Source organism: Lemur catta, chromosome 7 (genome assembly GCF_020740605.2).
Source record: "Lemur catta isolate mLemCat1 chromosome 7, mLemCat1.pri, whole genome shotgun sequence".
In the NCBI taxonomy this organism is placed as follows: Eukaryota; Metazoa; Chordata; class Mammalia; order Primates; family Lemuridae; genus Lemur; species Lemur catta.
Window position 1 is genome coordinate 22,689,016 of NC_059134.1, and position 16,114 is coordinate 22,705,129.

The 16,114-nt window shown below is 53.7% G+C and overlaps 1 protein-coding gene across 1 annotated transcript in view; it reads left to right on the forward strand.

Moving 5' to 3' along the window:
• DSCAML1 (DS cell adhesion molecule like 1) overlaps window positions 1-7,800 on the forward strand; it is a 326,542-nt gene extending 318,742 nt beyond the window's left edge. Inside the window, exons 27-33 of the mRNA XM_045556390.1 lie at window positions 593-748; window positions 2,951-2,981; window positions 3,166-3,284; window positions 3,560-3,712; window positions 4,353-4,547; window positions 5,064-5,375; window positions 6,792-7,800. Of these exons, the coding sequence (XP_045412346.1) occupies window positions 593-748; window positions 2,951-2,981; window positions 3,166-3,284; window positions 3,560-3,712; window positions 4,353-4,547; window positions 5,064-5,375; window positions 6,792-7,267 (1,442 nt within the window). The 3' untranslated portion in view covers window positions 7,268-7,800. The remainder of the gene's footprint in view (window positions 1-592; window positions 749-2,950; window positions 2,982-3,165; window positions 3,285-3,559; window positions 3,713-4,352; window positions 4,548-5,063; window positions 5,376-6,791) is intronic.
• The last annotated feature ends 8,314 nt before the right edge of the window (window positions 7,801-16,114 follow it).

The window sequence follows — 16,114 nt, forward strand, 5'->3', positions numbered from 1 at the left end:
ACAAGGAAGGCTCCATGAAGGAGGTGACTCAAGCAAAACTTTAAAACAGGCAAGGGTCAGAGCTGGAGGGGGTTGTGTCAGCAGGGGAGCCTGTCACACCTCCCTGATGGCGCCCAAGCCTCACAGATGTCACCCGGGGGAAGAGGGAGCAGTGAGATGATACAGGGTATTTAGTGGGTTTTGTCCCCATCTAGGGAAGAGAACCCAGGGTCCTACCCTGACTTCTCCCTGCTGTGCTGTCCTTTTGCCACCACCCCGCAGCTGGAAGTGGGAATTTAACCCCATCAATCCACTCTCTAGCAGTGAACACTAAAGGCCAGCAGGCAGGAGACTAACTTTGGGAGACTTCAGGCTAATTCTAAAACAGTACCAGGAAGTCATTAGTGGAAGGCAAAGTAAAAACGACGCAGCTGCTCATGGCTGTCCTGATGGGAGCAGATTTGGGAGCAGCGGGGAGGGCCAGGGCCCTGGGCCAGCAGGTGGAGGCCAGACACCAAGACAGCAGTGAGCTCAGAGGGCTAGCTCACCCGTGGGACTCCGCCTAGCGCCTGGCTCGTAAGGGACATCGGATTCCCTCCTCTGCCCAACACAGGCACCATCCCCCCCATCAAGTCTGCTCAGGGCGAGGGGGATGACGTGAAGAAGCTGTTCACCATCGGCTGCCCCGTCATCCTGGCCACGCTGGGGGTGGCGCTGCTCTTCATCGTCCGCAAGAAGAGGAAAGAGAAGCGGCTGAAGCGGCTCCGAGGTGGGAGAGTTTCCTGGGGGCCTTCCAGGAGGGGTGCCCACTCAGACACCAGCCACCCTCCACGGCTCACAGCACCACCTGGATGAAGGAGTGGGCCCGTTTCCCCATGAAGGAAGGGCTGCCACTCAGACCTTCTGAAACCTCCTTTTAGCTGTTCACCACATCCTCCTCTGTGCCCCCCAGCACCTTGTGCCTGCCCCCCTCAGGGCTGACATTTAGAAGCACACACTGGTAAAGCCGTATTGATTGATAAAATATTGAAACATTTCCATGTTGGCTGGTAAATAGATGTTGCTCCCTCCTACCCTGGATGCTCCATTTTCTGCCATGGGATCCCTGCAACTTTCCTAGGATCCAGCCACTAAGGAGTAGATTCACAGGGAGTTTCTAGGACCATGCTCAGTCCTGACTGGGCAATTTCCATGCAAGTCACTGTTAAATATTTTGAATATCATCCCCTTTTTCAATACCTGACACCACAGTCTGGCATGAATGGGTCTGATTTACCTGAATTTTCCCAGGGACTAATAGTGTCTGGCACCTATTAGTTGCTGCATAAGTGTTCGTTCCCTTATTTGGAAAACATTTATTGGGTCTGTTACATCATAGATACTGCCAGACATTAGGGATATAGAGATGAATGAAGAAGGGATGGGTCACGACTGTATAAAGCTCATGGTCTAATGTGAGAAGCCAGTGGACAATAACAGCACAGAAGAGGGAATGATTAATGCTCCCTAGGATGTTCAGGAATTGGGTGGATGGATGAATGGATGGTTTAATGGATGGTTGGATGGTTGATGATTAGATGGATGGATGATTGAATAGATGAGGGTGGAAGGATGGATAAATGAAAGGATAACTGAATGGGTGGTTGGAGTTGGAAGTTGAATAGATGGTTGGACAGGAGGATGTATAGATGGAAGGATGATTGGATGGGTGGCTGAATGAAAGGTTGGATGAATAGGTGGTTGGATGGATAGATGGTTGAAAGGATGGATGGATGGATAAGTGAATGGATGGATGGATGGATGGATGGATTGTTGAATGGATAGATAATGGGTGATTGTATGAACAGTTAACTACATGGGTGGGTGATTGAGTGGATGCTGAGATGGATGGATATTTTGATGGATAGATGTATGACAAAATGGGTGGATAGTTGGATGAAAGAATAGCTAGAATGAATGAATGAATGAATGAATAACTAAATGAATGATTGGACAGATGGGTGGTTGGATGGTGGTATGGATGGTCAGATGGAAGATTGGATATATAAATGGAAGAATGGTTGGATGGATGGGTAGAAGGCTGGATGGATGATTAGATGATAGGAGGGATAATTAGATGGTTGGATAGATGGGGTAATAGTTGAACAAGTGGATGATGAGTGAATGGTTGGATGGATAAATGGATGCATGGGTGGATGGTTAGATCAATGGATGGTTGGATAAATGGTTGAATGGGTGGATGATGGAAGCATGAGTGGATGGGTAGGTAGATGAATGGTGGATAGTTGGATGGGTGGATGGTTGGATGGTTGGATGCATACATGCAGCTATCAAGATTCACTCTGACAAATCATTATCAGCTATCAAGGGTCTGATGGATTAACTAGGCCCTTTGATTCTCCTCTCTTCCAAATTCCTAACCTGAGAGTCCTGATCAGAGGAGTTCAAGATTCCTCTGAGACAAAGCAGAGACCTCTAAATCCACCCATGGATTTTGCGGGGATAGATACCCCAGAGGAGAAGTGAAGCCTCTTGGTTGATAAGAAAATGTAGTCATCTGGGGCTTCCCATTGACCACCTCTACTTCACCTTCCACTCTCTTCTTCCAGCAGGTAACTGAGGATAGACCCTCCACTGATGCCCATTTCCAGCCTGCTGTATGGGGTCTTGTTTAATTACAGTCAATTAATGAAGTAGATGGACCACTTACTATGCTTTGGGAAGAATCTCCCTATTAGATAAAAATCTGAGGAAAGAAAAACAGACCTGAGCCAGATCCTGAATTGGGAGCAGTGAAACCTTATCATGTTTTGGGCAGTTTTGTAGGTCCTTACATTTCTCCTCTGCTTCTTAGGAGACCAGCCCTTGCCCCATTTTAGGGAATTCTCCCCTCTTATTCACCAGGCCTTTTCTAATTGTCATCCTGCTCAAACTCCATTCTCACCCAGGCCCCCTCTCTGTTGTTTTACAGATGCAAAGAGTTTGGCAGAAATGTTGATAAGGTGGGTATCATTGAGCTGCTTCCTCTCTTCTCCCCTTCCCCTTCTCCCCTGCAGGGGACACAGGACTTCCCTCTGTACTCCCATGGTAGGAGCCAGGCTACTAAGATCCCACTGTCCTGCACATCCCTCCCCCCCAGTCCCTTATGGCTGCTGAGCCACCCACCTCATGTCCTTCTCCCCACAGCAAGAACAATAGAAGCTTTGACACCCCTGTGAAAGGGCCACCCCAGGGCCCACGGCTACACATCGACATCCCCAGGGTCCAGCTCCTCATCGAGGACAAAGAGGGCATCAAACAGCTAGGTGAGTGACAGGTGCCACAAGCTCTCTGTCCTGCTCTGGGTGTGCTTCCTCAGGCCACAACCCATGGAGGACAACCACCAGGCCCCATGGCAGTGCCCAGGGCTCTAGCCCCATCAACAAACCAACAACCTTGGAACTCACTGCAGCTTCTCTCCAGGGATAAGTTTCCTCCTTTGCCCAGTGGGGAGAATTACAGGCCTTTCTGTGACTCACCATTGGATAAAAACAAAGAGAAATCTGGAAAGGACCCCTGGTGATTGTCTTTCTTCCCCTAGGAGATGACAAGGCCACCATCCCCGTGACAGATGCTGAGTTCAGCCAAGCTGTCAATCCGCAGAGTTTCTGCACTGGTGTCTCCTTGCACCACCCGGCTCTCATCCAGAGCACAGGACCCCTCATCGACATGTCTGACATCCGCCCAGGAACCAGTATGCATTATTCCCAGGGGGACAGCCTTCTCACACAGGGTGTCTTGGGCACAGCATGGGGCAGAGGTGCTAAAAAAAAAAAAGGAGGTGGGTGGGGAAGAAGCAAGAGCAGAATGGAATAGAATGGAAAGAGCACTGGAGTTAGAGTCTGGAGATCTCGATTGCAGACTTACTAGCAGTGACCTTGGGCATATTGCTAACCTTATCCCTCTGGGCCTCAGTTTCCTTACCTTAGAAATTTTGAGAGGGTTGGGAATTCTTGTTCTCCAAGGGCCTTCTATCTCTAGTACTGTGACTCTGGACATAAGGACAGGACACATCAAGGACTATAGGGAATGAGTGGACAGTCAGGAGGCAGCAGGAGAGGATATCACATTCTTCCCCCGGTGGAAAGAAGAGATGGGGTGAGTGGGGAGAGCCAGGGTGCCGTCCCCTGCCCTCACCCCTCCACTCTGTTGCTCTTCTCCTCTGGGGCAGCCACGAGGTCAGGAAAGGCAGCTTGGTCAGCACTCCCACGGGAGCTTCTGAGGCTGCTTCTGCCCCCTCCCTTGGTCCCCACTGCCCTTTCTGGTCAATGCCAGCCGCCCCCGGCCCGAGTGTCCTCAATGGGAGGGTGTTATTTCTTGCTCCCTCTGTGCAGATCCAGTGTCCAGGAAGAATGTGAAGTCAGCCCACAGCACACGGAACCGGTACTCAAGCCAGTGGACCCTGACCAAGTGCCAGGCCTCCACACCCGCCCGTACCCTCACCTCTGACTGGCGCACTGTGGGCTCTCAACATGGTGTCACGGTCACCGAGAGTGACAGCTACAGTGCCAGTCTATCCCAGGACACAGGTGCGCCTAGGCCCCTGCCTGCGACCTGCCCACCCTCCTCCAGGTCCCCAGCACTTATCCCCACCTTCCATTCTTCCCGACTCCTACCTGCCAGCTCACGGGGTCCAACGCACAAGTCGGTTTCCTTTCTAGCTGGTCCCTGACTCACTGTGTGGCTGGGACAAAAGCACTTGACCTCTCTGAGCTCTGCTTGGTCAAAGATTTCATTTTGCTCTCCCCAAAAATTGTCAGAGACAATGGTACAAAAGATATTTGCTGGGGAAAAAAGACTGACTGTTCCAGGGGGTGGTTGCTTATTTTCAAGAAAGAAGATTTTCTGCCCTTTGTTAACCAAAGATCCCACTTCTGCCATCACTGCCGCCCTCACAGGATCTTCTCAGCCTGGTCCTCCCCCCGGCCAGGATTTCAGATGGCTGCTGGGGTTAGGGGCAGGGGACCTGCCCCGTCTGGTCTCAGCTACACCCTTCTCCCCATAACTCCTCCCTTTCCTGAACCCCACGCCTTCTCTCTGCCCAGACAAAGGCCGGAACAGCATGGTGTCCACTGAGAGTGCCTCTTCCACCTACGAGGAGCTGGCCCGGGCCTATGAGCACGCCAAGCTGGAGGAGCAGCTGCAGCACGCCAAGTTCGAGATCACTGAGTGCTTCATCTCTGACAGCTCCTCTGACCAGATGACCACAGGCACCAACGAGAATGCTGACAGCATGACGTCCATGAGCACACCCTCAGAGCCCGGCATCTGCCGCTTTACTGCCTCCCCACCCAAGCCCCAGGATGCCGACCGCGGCAAAAATGTGGCTGTGCCCATCCCTCACCGGGCCAACAAGAGTGAGTGCTCAGACCACCTCCTCGGCTGTGTCCCCTGCCCCCAACCCCATGAGCCCTGGCTAGATCTAGTCCCACCAGCATCTGACTCCTGCCAGCCCAGCTTGGCTCCTTGGCGGTGCAGGGTAGTGGGGCCGGCATCATGGCTCTCCCCCTTAATATGTCTGTGGCCTTGGGCAAGTCAGCTAACCTCTCTAACCTTAACTTTCTCATTTGCAAAATGCCAATGATAGCATCTTGTTTGCTTTGTCATATTGGGCATTAGCAATGAGATAGATGTGTGACACATAGTAGAGTCTCATTAAGTTCTGATCATTCTCTTAATCTGAAGCTGTGCCAGGATGGGAAGAGACTGCTTATGGGGTCATTTGCCAATGGCCTCTGGTCTCAGTGTTGGTTGAACTTAATCCAGACCCAAAGGAGCAAACCTGGCAGCTCAAACCACAGTGGTCCTATGTCATGGTGGGCAGTGACCTGGCCTACCTGGGCACCACCGGACCCAGGGGCCTGGCCACAGCATATGCCCTTGGAGGATGGCAGGGCAGGTCTAGGATTACGAGGAAGTCCCTCAGCAGACACGGGGGTCACAGAGTGCAAAGCACAGGCCATCAAACAGTGTAGAGCCTGGTCTGCTTGGCACTGGCCATGCTAACAGGCAGGGGTGGGGGCTCCAGGCCACCTAGAGAAGAGCCTGGAGTAATATCGAGTTCAAAGCCCAGTGGTGCTGAATGGTGCTTCTTCTCACTGCGTGGATTTGGGCAAAGTATTTAATCTCTCTGAACTTCAGTTTCCTCACTTGCAAAATGCAGACAGGTACTAACCAATCCTGGGGGCTGTTGGGAGGATGAAATGAGATAATGTAAAGTGCCGGGCACAGCTGGCAGGTGACAGGCAGGTGCTCACAGAGCAAAGGGGTCACGATGTGGAGGTCCTGGAAGCTGCCATACGGAGGCAGTTTAAGAAACTAAGGCAGTGACAGGGAGTGATGCTCCTTTCCTCGTCGGGGTAAAGGAAAACTTTCTGACAGCCGGAACTGTTAGAAAGTCCTCGTCCTCAGCAGTGGTGGGCTCTGTACCCCCTGAAGCTGACCAGCCTGTAGTGATCACTGGACAATAAGTATCAATTTATTGAGCAACTATAATATGTGCCAGCTACTGTATTAAAGCACTTCACATACTTCATCTCATTCACTCCTCACAATAATCCTGTAGGCAAATATGACCATCCCCATTTCACAGATAAGGAAACTGAGGCTCAGAGAGGTCAAGTACCTGATCCTTCCTCCACTCTATTGCCAGGCAGTAGAGGGGCTCCTATGCCAGATCAGGGAGAAGACTGGGCTTGGGGTGGGGCGGGGGGGTGAACAGGCTGGTTCCCGGGGGCCTCTGCCTGCAACATCCTCTGCCTCTGCGATTCCAGGTGACTACTGCAACCTGCCCCTGTATGCCAAGTCGGAGGCCTTCTTTCGAAAAGCAGATGGACGTGAGCCCTGCCCTGTGGTCCCACCCCGCGAGGCCTCCATCCGAAACCTGGCTCGAACCTACCACACCCAGGCTCGCCACCTGACCCTGGACCCTGCCAGCAAGCCCTTGGGCCTCCCGCACCCAGGGGCCCCCGCTGCCACCTCCACGGCCACCTTACCTCAGAGGACTCTGGCCATGCCAGCCCCCCCAGCCGGCACGGCCCCCCCAGCCCCCGGCCCCACCCCTGCCGAGCCCCCCGCCGCCCCCAGCGCTGCCCCTCCGGCCCCCAGCTCCGAGCCTCCGCGGGCCGGGGGCCCACACACCAAAATGGGGGGCTCCAGGGACTCACTTCTCGAGATGAGCACATCGGGGGTAGGGAGGTCTCAGAAGCAGGGGGCCGGGGCCTACTCCAAATCCTACACCCTGGTGTAGGGCACGGCGGGAAGAGCTGCCTACGCCGGGACCTCGCTGCTCCTCGGCCCTCACACACCAACTCGGCTGTTTTCCTGCATTATTTATATTAAACTGACAGACAAAACCCCCCCAAGTCATGAACGCTTGTACATAGAACTCTTTTGTACAAATGAAACTATTTTCTTCTTCTCCATGAAGCCAGGGCACAAAGAATTTGACAGTACGAGTCAAATCCCCCACCCCCCAAAATCTGCGTGGAGATATATATACATATATAGAGAGAGAGGAACACATCGACGAGCTATATATCTATATATTTCTCTCACCCTATTTTGAGACAGAGGCACAAAGACTCAGCAATTTTTCCCCTCCTCCTCACCCCCCCTCCAATCTAGGTGGTTTTGACAAAGACCAAAATCCCAACTCAGAGACACTGCATGCGATTTTACTGTTCCAAGAAAACCAGGAGTTGCTTCAATTTGCAGATGCTTATGTGTTAATACCTTTTTCTATGAAAAAAGACCCAGCGCCGTGTGCAATAAAGGTTACGTGGTGGCTTTTTTCCCATCTGGCGAGGGCCAGTGGGGAGGGAGGAGAGACCTCTGTACCAGGCTGCCTGTTTCTCTCGGAGAGACTTTGTGAGAAGCCCGGGCTTTCGCTCGGTGCTTTAAGCTTTATAAAAGGCTTTCAATTAGCCAGGGTGCGTCCTCTCCTGTTCCCAGAGCTATGCTGGGCCCCAAGGGGGACCCGCTCTGTGGCTTTCAGCAAGCTCCTAAACCCCTCTGCGCCACGGTTTCCTTTCCTGTAAATTGAGGGAAGCTTGTAGCCGATGGAGTGAGGCAACCTTGGCTCACCAAGCACAGGGGAGGCTGGGATGGGGAGGGGTTGTCTGCCAGCTTCTGTCCCCCAGGAGAGCACAGGGTAGCCAGGAGAACGTGGCTACGCACAACCACTGGCCAGCAGTTCTGGGAAAGATGCCTTTGAATTGGGAGCGAGGAGGAAGAGGGTATACCTGGGCGATCAGGCCAGGGCTGAAGTTCTGGGCTGACTGTTAGGGTAAGGTGAGGGCAAAGGGAGGAGAGAGGTCGTTGGAGGTCAGAGGGGCAAAAGGGGCTCACTCATGGAGGAGAGGGAACAGGGCTCAGCCACAGTGAGTCAGGTCAGCAGGCCCCCCAGGTACCTTGCCTGCTTTCTAAAGAGTTGGCAACTAGACTGACTGCCAGTAGAAGAAAAGGCATCCACACAGAGGTGCGGCCGCATGCTGTGCGTGTGCCGAGGCACTGCGTCTGACCACAGGGTCGGAAGGCGGCAGGTGAGCTGAGCCTCCAAGGACGTGAAGGTTTGGACAGGCAGAGGCAGGAGCCTAGCAAAAGCCCAGGGGCATGGAGCTGGCGGTCTGGAGAGGAACCCCTCCCCCACCGTGGCGGGGGCTCCTGGCAAAGGAAGTGCATTTAGGAAGCGCAAACGGGGCTCCTGAGTTAGGACTTCAAGCTGGGGCTGAGTTGTGGATGGGGAATCTGGAAGGAAGGTGAGTCTGGGACTTGCGGCTCCCCAGCCGCTGAGATGGGGAACTGGAGAGGCAGGCGCGAGTCCGTGCAGCAAGCAGATCGTACCTAGCAGCCTGGGGCGCATGGCCTTTAATAGAAGCATCTTCCAAGGAGCAACTCACGCCACAAACATTCTCGGAGCACCTGACGTGTGCGGGCTGCAGAAGAGTCTCAGCCATGAGCAACTACATTCCCAGGTAAGGGAGGTCGCACCATGAGAGGGGAGGGGCGGGCATCTGTGCTCCTTGGTATTCCTAGACTCATGGGGAAATGCCATCTCAGCCCCCACACACAGGAGCCACCCCGGAGCCACCCCGGAGAACCAGCTAACAGCATCGATGAAAACCAAGGCCCTGCGTTCCAGACACCGGTGACAGCCCAGCTTCATTCTGGCTCTGGGGGGACAGGACGCCTCCCAGGGCTGCGCGCGCCATCTGCAGGTCGCCTCCAGAACTGCAAGCATAACGATCAAACCCAGGCGTTCTGCCGGGAATGCCCCCAAGCCCGGTCCCCTGCACGCTGCGCACTGGGGAAACAAACAGGAATCAAATTTCTCTAATCTCGATATGTTCTTTAGCTGAACCTCAAGCCTGCCTGTCTGACCCGCACCCAGAAGCTAATTCAAAAATCAGCAGAGCTCCTGCTTCTTCTCATTCGTCCCCAGCTCATCCTCACTAAACTATTTATCCGGAGCAATCATCTTAAACATTTGCTTGTTCCTTCCCAGATCTCCACATCGTCCACCGTAGACAAGACAACCGTCTGTCCTTGAGAGCCTTGGTACTCAACATGCAGTTCCCGGACAAGCAGCGCCAGCGTCACCCAGGAGCCTGTTAGAAATGCGAGATCTCAGGCCTCACCCCAGGAGCACTGAATCCGAATCTGCATTTCAGCAAAAGCCCCAGGAGGTTCATATGCACCTTAAAGTTGAAGAAGCCCTCCTCTAGAAGACCCTCAGAGAGACCACCCCTTTCTCTCCCCATCTACCAACCACCAGAGCTAGACTAGTGGGTCTCAAACTTAGCTGCGCATCAGAGTCACCTGAGGAGCTTGTTAAAAAAAATTCAGAAGCCCAGATCTCACCAATCTTAACTGACTCAGAATTTATTGGCATACAGCTCAGGCATTCGTATCTTTATGGTATCTTATGGTGGTAAAAGATACATAACATAAAATTGATTATACCATTTTAACCATGTTTAAGTGTACAACCCAGCAGTATTAACTACATTCACCTTGTTGTGCAACGATCATCACCACTATCCATTTCCAGAACTTTCTCATCATCCCAAAAAGAAACTCTGTACTGGTTAATCAATATAACTCCCCATTTCCCCCCTCCCCCAGCCCCTAGCTACCACGATTCTACTTTCTGTCTCTATGAATTTGCCAATTCTAGGTTCCTCCTATAAGTAGAATCATATGGTACTTGTCCTTTTGTGTCTACTTACTTCACTTAGCATAATGTTTCTAGGGTTCGCTATGTTGTAGCATATATCGGAATTTCAGTCCTGTTTAAGGATGAATTATATTCCACTATTTACCCATTTTGCTTAGCCATCCATTGTTTCGTGGACCCCTGGGCTGCTTCCACCTGGGGCTATCCTGAATGACGCTGCCATGAATGTGGCTGAGCAAGGATCTGCTTGGGTCCCTCTTTTCTCTTGGGTACACATCCAAGAGCAGATTTGCTGACTCGTGTGCTTATTCTATGTTTAACTTTTCGAGGAACAAACAAACCATTTTCCACCAGGCATCTGCCTTTCTAATAAGCGAGAAGATACACGAGCACTTGTTCATTGACTAACTACCCCGAAGCGCTTCCTGTGACCTGGCACTGAGCTAGGCACTGCAGATGCAAATGCCCTTGGGTCTCTTCCTGTGCTCAAAGGGTTCGCTGTCTGCTGTGTGTGCAAACTGTCAGGCCTAAGGAGGGAAGTCTGGCGGGGGTGGGAGGACATCCGTAATGGCTAGCTGTCTACCAAAGTTCATGCTGCCCCCTCCACCTGGCACAGTTGTCACTAGGAAGTGACTGCCCCTCCTATGACTATAGTTCCAGGCCCCCTGACTTCTAGGCAAGGCCATGACACTGAGTTCTGACCAGTGGAATGTGGCAGAAGTAGTGATACACGGTACTTTCAGGCCTGGCTCATAAAATCCTACTAGCCCCCCTCCACGCTCTCCAACCAGATGTCAATGCCCAAGGTGAACTTGGAAGCCACTTACTGAAGATGGCAGAGTCCCTATCAGCCTGGGTTATATAGCTTTGTAGACCAGAGACCCCTCTACCCCCCCCAATGACAACTGGACTTTCTGTGAGCAAGAAATAAACATTTAATGCATCAAGTCACTGAGATTTCAGAGTTTATCTTTACAACAGCTAGTATCAACTTATACAGGAGATGAAGGGGAACTTGGCTCCCCATGGAAATTCTCCCTTGGTGGTCCAGGTCCCGGGCATCTTCCCCCCATGCCACCTCCCCTCCCCCTACACAGGCAAAGGGTTGGGAAACAGCCTGGAGTCAGGGCTCTGTCCTTCCTCCCCGATTCCACACCTTCTGCTGGGCAGTGGCAGCAGTACTCTAGGCAGAAGGAGAAACAGCTGCCAGCCGGAGGGTGTTACCCTGGACGTGATCCACATTTGGTTTTAGTGTCTCTAAGAATCAGAGAATCTCAGGACTCAAAGAAACCTGCAAGGTCACCTAGTCCAGGCTTCCACCCAAATCCTGAATCCCTTCTGCAATCAGGAAGGGTGGACCGGCCTTCCCATGCACTCCTCCTGCTGGAGAACTCCTCACTCCCCAGCCTGCACATCGCACCTTTGGACAGTGCTACTAGCAAAGTCTCCCCCACGCTAAGCATGGGCTGTCCCCTCTGACTTCCCCCCAAAAGATTTGGTATCACCGCTCCTTGGGGCCCCACAAACAAGTGTCATTCCTCCCCAACATGGCAGCCCTCCACATGTGGTATGTGAACATTGTTCTCAGCTGACAAACTCCACAAGGGCAGAAAATGGTTCCATTCCTTCCCTGTGACATCCAGAACAGTGCCTGGCTTACTAGGGGCATAACACATGTCGGACGTAGATGGATGAAGGGGAAAGAGCGGGAGAAATGGGCAGGGAGTAGATCAGTGAAGAGTGAGGTCTCATGGAACATAGAGCCAAGGTGTGAGAAGACGATACCACAGAAGACAGTGACACCTGCTGCCGTTTATTGAGAGCCTGGTTGTGTTGAGCACCCTGCTAACCACTAGCACGGATACTGTCACACCTTTACAACCACCTGTAAGAAAGTGTAACTCCCATGAACACAAAATCCCACGCGGTTCAGTCCCAGGGCAGTGGCGCTGGTCAAAGAACCTCAATCCAGTAACCAAAAGAGAAGTTTTAAATAACTCATTGTTAGCTTTTGTTTTGGTGACGCTGGGGGATGCAGATGAACAGGAGAAAGTGATGCCCACTCACACCCTCCTCCTCCACGTGAGTCCGCACACCTGGCGCTGCAGGGCCTGTGCCTCCCCCTCTCCCCACACTCTGCCGCTTCTCCAACCCTTCTCAGCTCCATCCTCCTCTCCTCTGGAGAATGTCCTCTTGAAACAGCAATGGCTGGGGACAGGGAAGCAGAGGAGGTGGGAGAAAGAGCAGGCAAGGCAGGCACCCTCTCCAGTGAGCAGTGGGAAGGAGATAAGGCTGGAAAATGAAGGCATCCATAATTTCTGCCCTGAGGAGGTAGAGTCTCCATTTTATTGGCTAAGAGAAAAGTCAGAGAGGTCAGGTGATTCGCACAAGGTCGCTCCGCTAGCAAGTGGCGCAGGCCAGGGTTTGAATTCCAGAGTTAGTGTTCACCAAACCCCTTGGAATCCTTTACAGAACCCAGGTGCCACCTGGAAGGCAGCATCCGGTGAGCACCTACTGTGCGGCAGGCACCTACTATGTGCGGAGCCCTGTGACGGGAAAAGCAGGGAATGTGGGGCCAAACCCCAGTGCCCGTCTTCCAGCTCTGTGACCCCAGGAGAGTGGCTTCACCCTCATGGCCTCACCCTCATGGCCTCAATTTCCTCTTCTGTGAAATGGGAAGATGACCCCTGCGCTGCCAGGTTGAGACTGAAAGGCCTTGATGGGGGTTAAGTGCTCTAACTGCCAAGTGGGGATTAGGGAGACAAAGACCAGCAGATCAGAGGGGCAAGTTCCAGAGAAGCCAGGGTTTGCCTGCTCTGCCCAGGCTTGTGTCCAGGGGAGCAGGTAGGATATGACGGTCCCTTGCTGCCCTGGAGAACCTACTGGAAGTCCCCAAGACACCTTACAGCAGGTACAGGAAGAGAAGCTCTGGAGGCCGAGGACAACCTCAAATCCATCATCATCGCGGGCAACCACGAGCTGGCACTCGGCGCCCTGACTCCAAACAGGAGTCGCCTGAGCAGAGGGGGTAACGTGCAGTAGAGCACCAGCGTGTCAGTGCCCGCAGCCCCCGCCCCACCAAGGAGGCCTCGCCCATATGGTGAGCTCTGCCCCAAAGTCCCCCTGCTGCCCTGGGCACCACTCGTTCTCTCCTTAGCTCCACCCTTCCCTGCCGGTGGGAGGCAGACAGTACCATTCCAGGCCCGGCCCTGTGTGTCCCCGGCTGTGGGCCCACTAGCACCTTGGTGACACGTGGCATCTCCGCATGGGCTCTGAGCAGACGCATCCTAGCTCAGCACCCAAGCGGCCACCACAGCCACTGCTATGGCCTCCTGGGACCAACGCCCCATGCAAAAGCCGGGCCCCAAGCCACCAGCAAGCTTCAGGCCACCAGCCCCTGCCCCCTCGCTCCCGCAGGCGTTGCTGTGGCATCTGACTCTGCCTGCCACCTGGGGGCCCACCTACCCTCCTCCCCAGGAGGCGGGTCCCACGCCTCTCAGGCCCTGAGACCCCCTCCTAGGGATGCTGGGACTAGAGGATAGCGTGGTCCCTCCAGCGGATATCGGGGTGGCAGGAGGGTCACCGCTGCCCGGCCAGACCCCTCGGGGCCACCGCCAGGGTCTGAGTCACCATGGACCTGAGCGCAGCCTGCAGAGCCCATTGCTGTAGCAGGTGGGGCCCTTGTGGGGTGCAAGGGGGTCCCGGCTGAGGAAAGGGTCCACGACGCCAGGGCGGGAGGGAATTACTCGTGGGCCTTCAGGTAGAGGAGAGCCTCTGCTCACGGAGTGCCTACTGAGAACTTCACCCTTCGCTGGGGCCGAGGGCCTGGGGCGAGGCGTAGCCCAGCGGACTTCCACGGGGTCTGGGATGATCCCATCCTCAGAGGAAGACCCCGAGGCTCAGTCTCTGGACAGTCACTTGTGAGGAGCACAGAGGCAGTAAAGGGCAGAGGCAGCTGCCTCCCTCCCCAGGAGGAGGTTCCTGGACAGGGGACACCCAGGCAGTGTCCCAACGACCTCTTTTTGTGGCTACAGGGAATGGATGCTGTTGTGGCCCCCAGGCCTGCCACCTTCTCCAAGAGGGGCTGAGGATGGAGCAGACGAGCTATTTATTTCCAGGCACAAACGCTGTCTTGCCTTCAGTCGGAGGCTCCGCTGGCCTCTGAGGCAGGGAGAGCGGTGGGGAAGAGGAGGAAGGGTGGACCAGGAGGCCTTTCCTCTGGGACTTTCCCTAGCCTCTCTGGACCCCCTTCCCTGTCCCCCACACTTCCCGCCAATCCCTGTGCTAGGAGGGAGGGCACACGCTCGTGAGGGCGCATGCACTGTCCCAAGTGTGCCACACACAACCATCCCTGCAAGCCACTGGGTTTGAATTCTGATTCTGCAACCTACTAGCTTAACCCTTGCAAGTCTCTTTTTGTTTTTCCTTTTTCATTTCATAAAATGGTGATCACACTGCCCACCTCACAGGATTGTTGTGAGCATTCGGTGAGACCTGCAGGTGGGTAAAGCAGCACTTAGCGCTGGCTTATACTAAGTAAGCAGAGGCTGCTATTAGTAAGAGGTGCACTACACCCTAACTCCGTGTGCACACACGCGTATGTTCATAAGAGGGACAAGCGGGGGCAGGGGAGGTATCTGAGACCCATTTCAGTGTGTCCTGTGGAAGAAGTGGAGGGGGCATTTTCTTCTGTGTGAGTCCAGGACAGCTGTAGGAAAAGACTCCCGACCGCCACCTCAGCGCTGGTCAACAGCAGAATCGGCCACCTTAGAGGGTGACAAGCACCTTGTCCTCGGGAGCGTTTCAAGCAGAGGCTGGATGACAACTTGCATTTCCATAACACTCTACAATTTATAAGGTGCTTCACCCAGGGCATTTGACATGGGTTATCTCATTCATTCTCTCCGTATCAGGTATTTTCAGCCCCATTAGACAAATAAGGAAACTGAGGCCTAGAAAGAGGACTCATTTCCAAAAGTTCTTGTGTCCCGCTAATAAATGGCAGCCAGGATTTGAACCCAGTTCCTCTAGAGGCACAACAGAGCCTTGGAGCCAGGCTAATGTCACAGGTAATCCACTCCCCACCTCTGCCCCTTTCCAATCCCAGGCCTTGGTGCCCAAGCTGTCCCTGCTGTGCCCCTACAGGGGGACTGGTCACTAGGAGAGTGGTCGAGACTGTGTCCTCAAACTCCCAGGTCCATGCGGTTGACAGGCACTGGGTCGCAGGAGCCAGTCTTGTGTTCCAGCCCAGGGCCCCACCTCTCAAGCCCGCGTGCCTGCTCCAGAGCCCACACCTGCCATTTCTCTCCTCCCCTCCCTGCCCTCCCCGCCCCTCTCCTTTCCTCTTTCACACCTAACTGGCCACGAAGAGGAACACAATCCCCCAGCAACTTTTTCCTTGCTGTTTTGTCCTTTGTGTCCAAGACTTTTGCTGTTACTCATGGGAGGTCACACAAGTTCCAGCATCTGTCATGGTTCCTGTCCCCTGCCCGGGTGGCAACAACAGCTAACATTGATTGACGCCTTACTACGTGTTGACACTGTTCTGAGGACTTCTTTAACCTTCACACCACTTTATGGGATAGGTAGTACTATTAACCCCATTTTACAGATGTGAAAATTGAGATACAGAGTGGCTAACGAATCCTTGTTGGATTCATACCCTCTCTGCTTTTAACCCTGACAGTGGGACTCCCCAAACTGTCCCTCTGCTTTCTACCTCCCAAGAGCAGATGTCCCTCCCCTCAGTGGAGGCCATCGGAAATGTCCCCTATGCCCTCCACTCTACCACAGAGAGCAAAGCCAGGAAGCAGGCTGACCTTTCCCACCTTAGGATTTTTTTAGAACTAGGAGAGCACAACCTGCACCCTGTCCTGCCAGAGCTGCGGGCGGGTCTGTGCTTCCCTCCCAGGCCGCGCT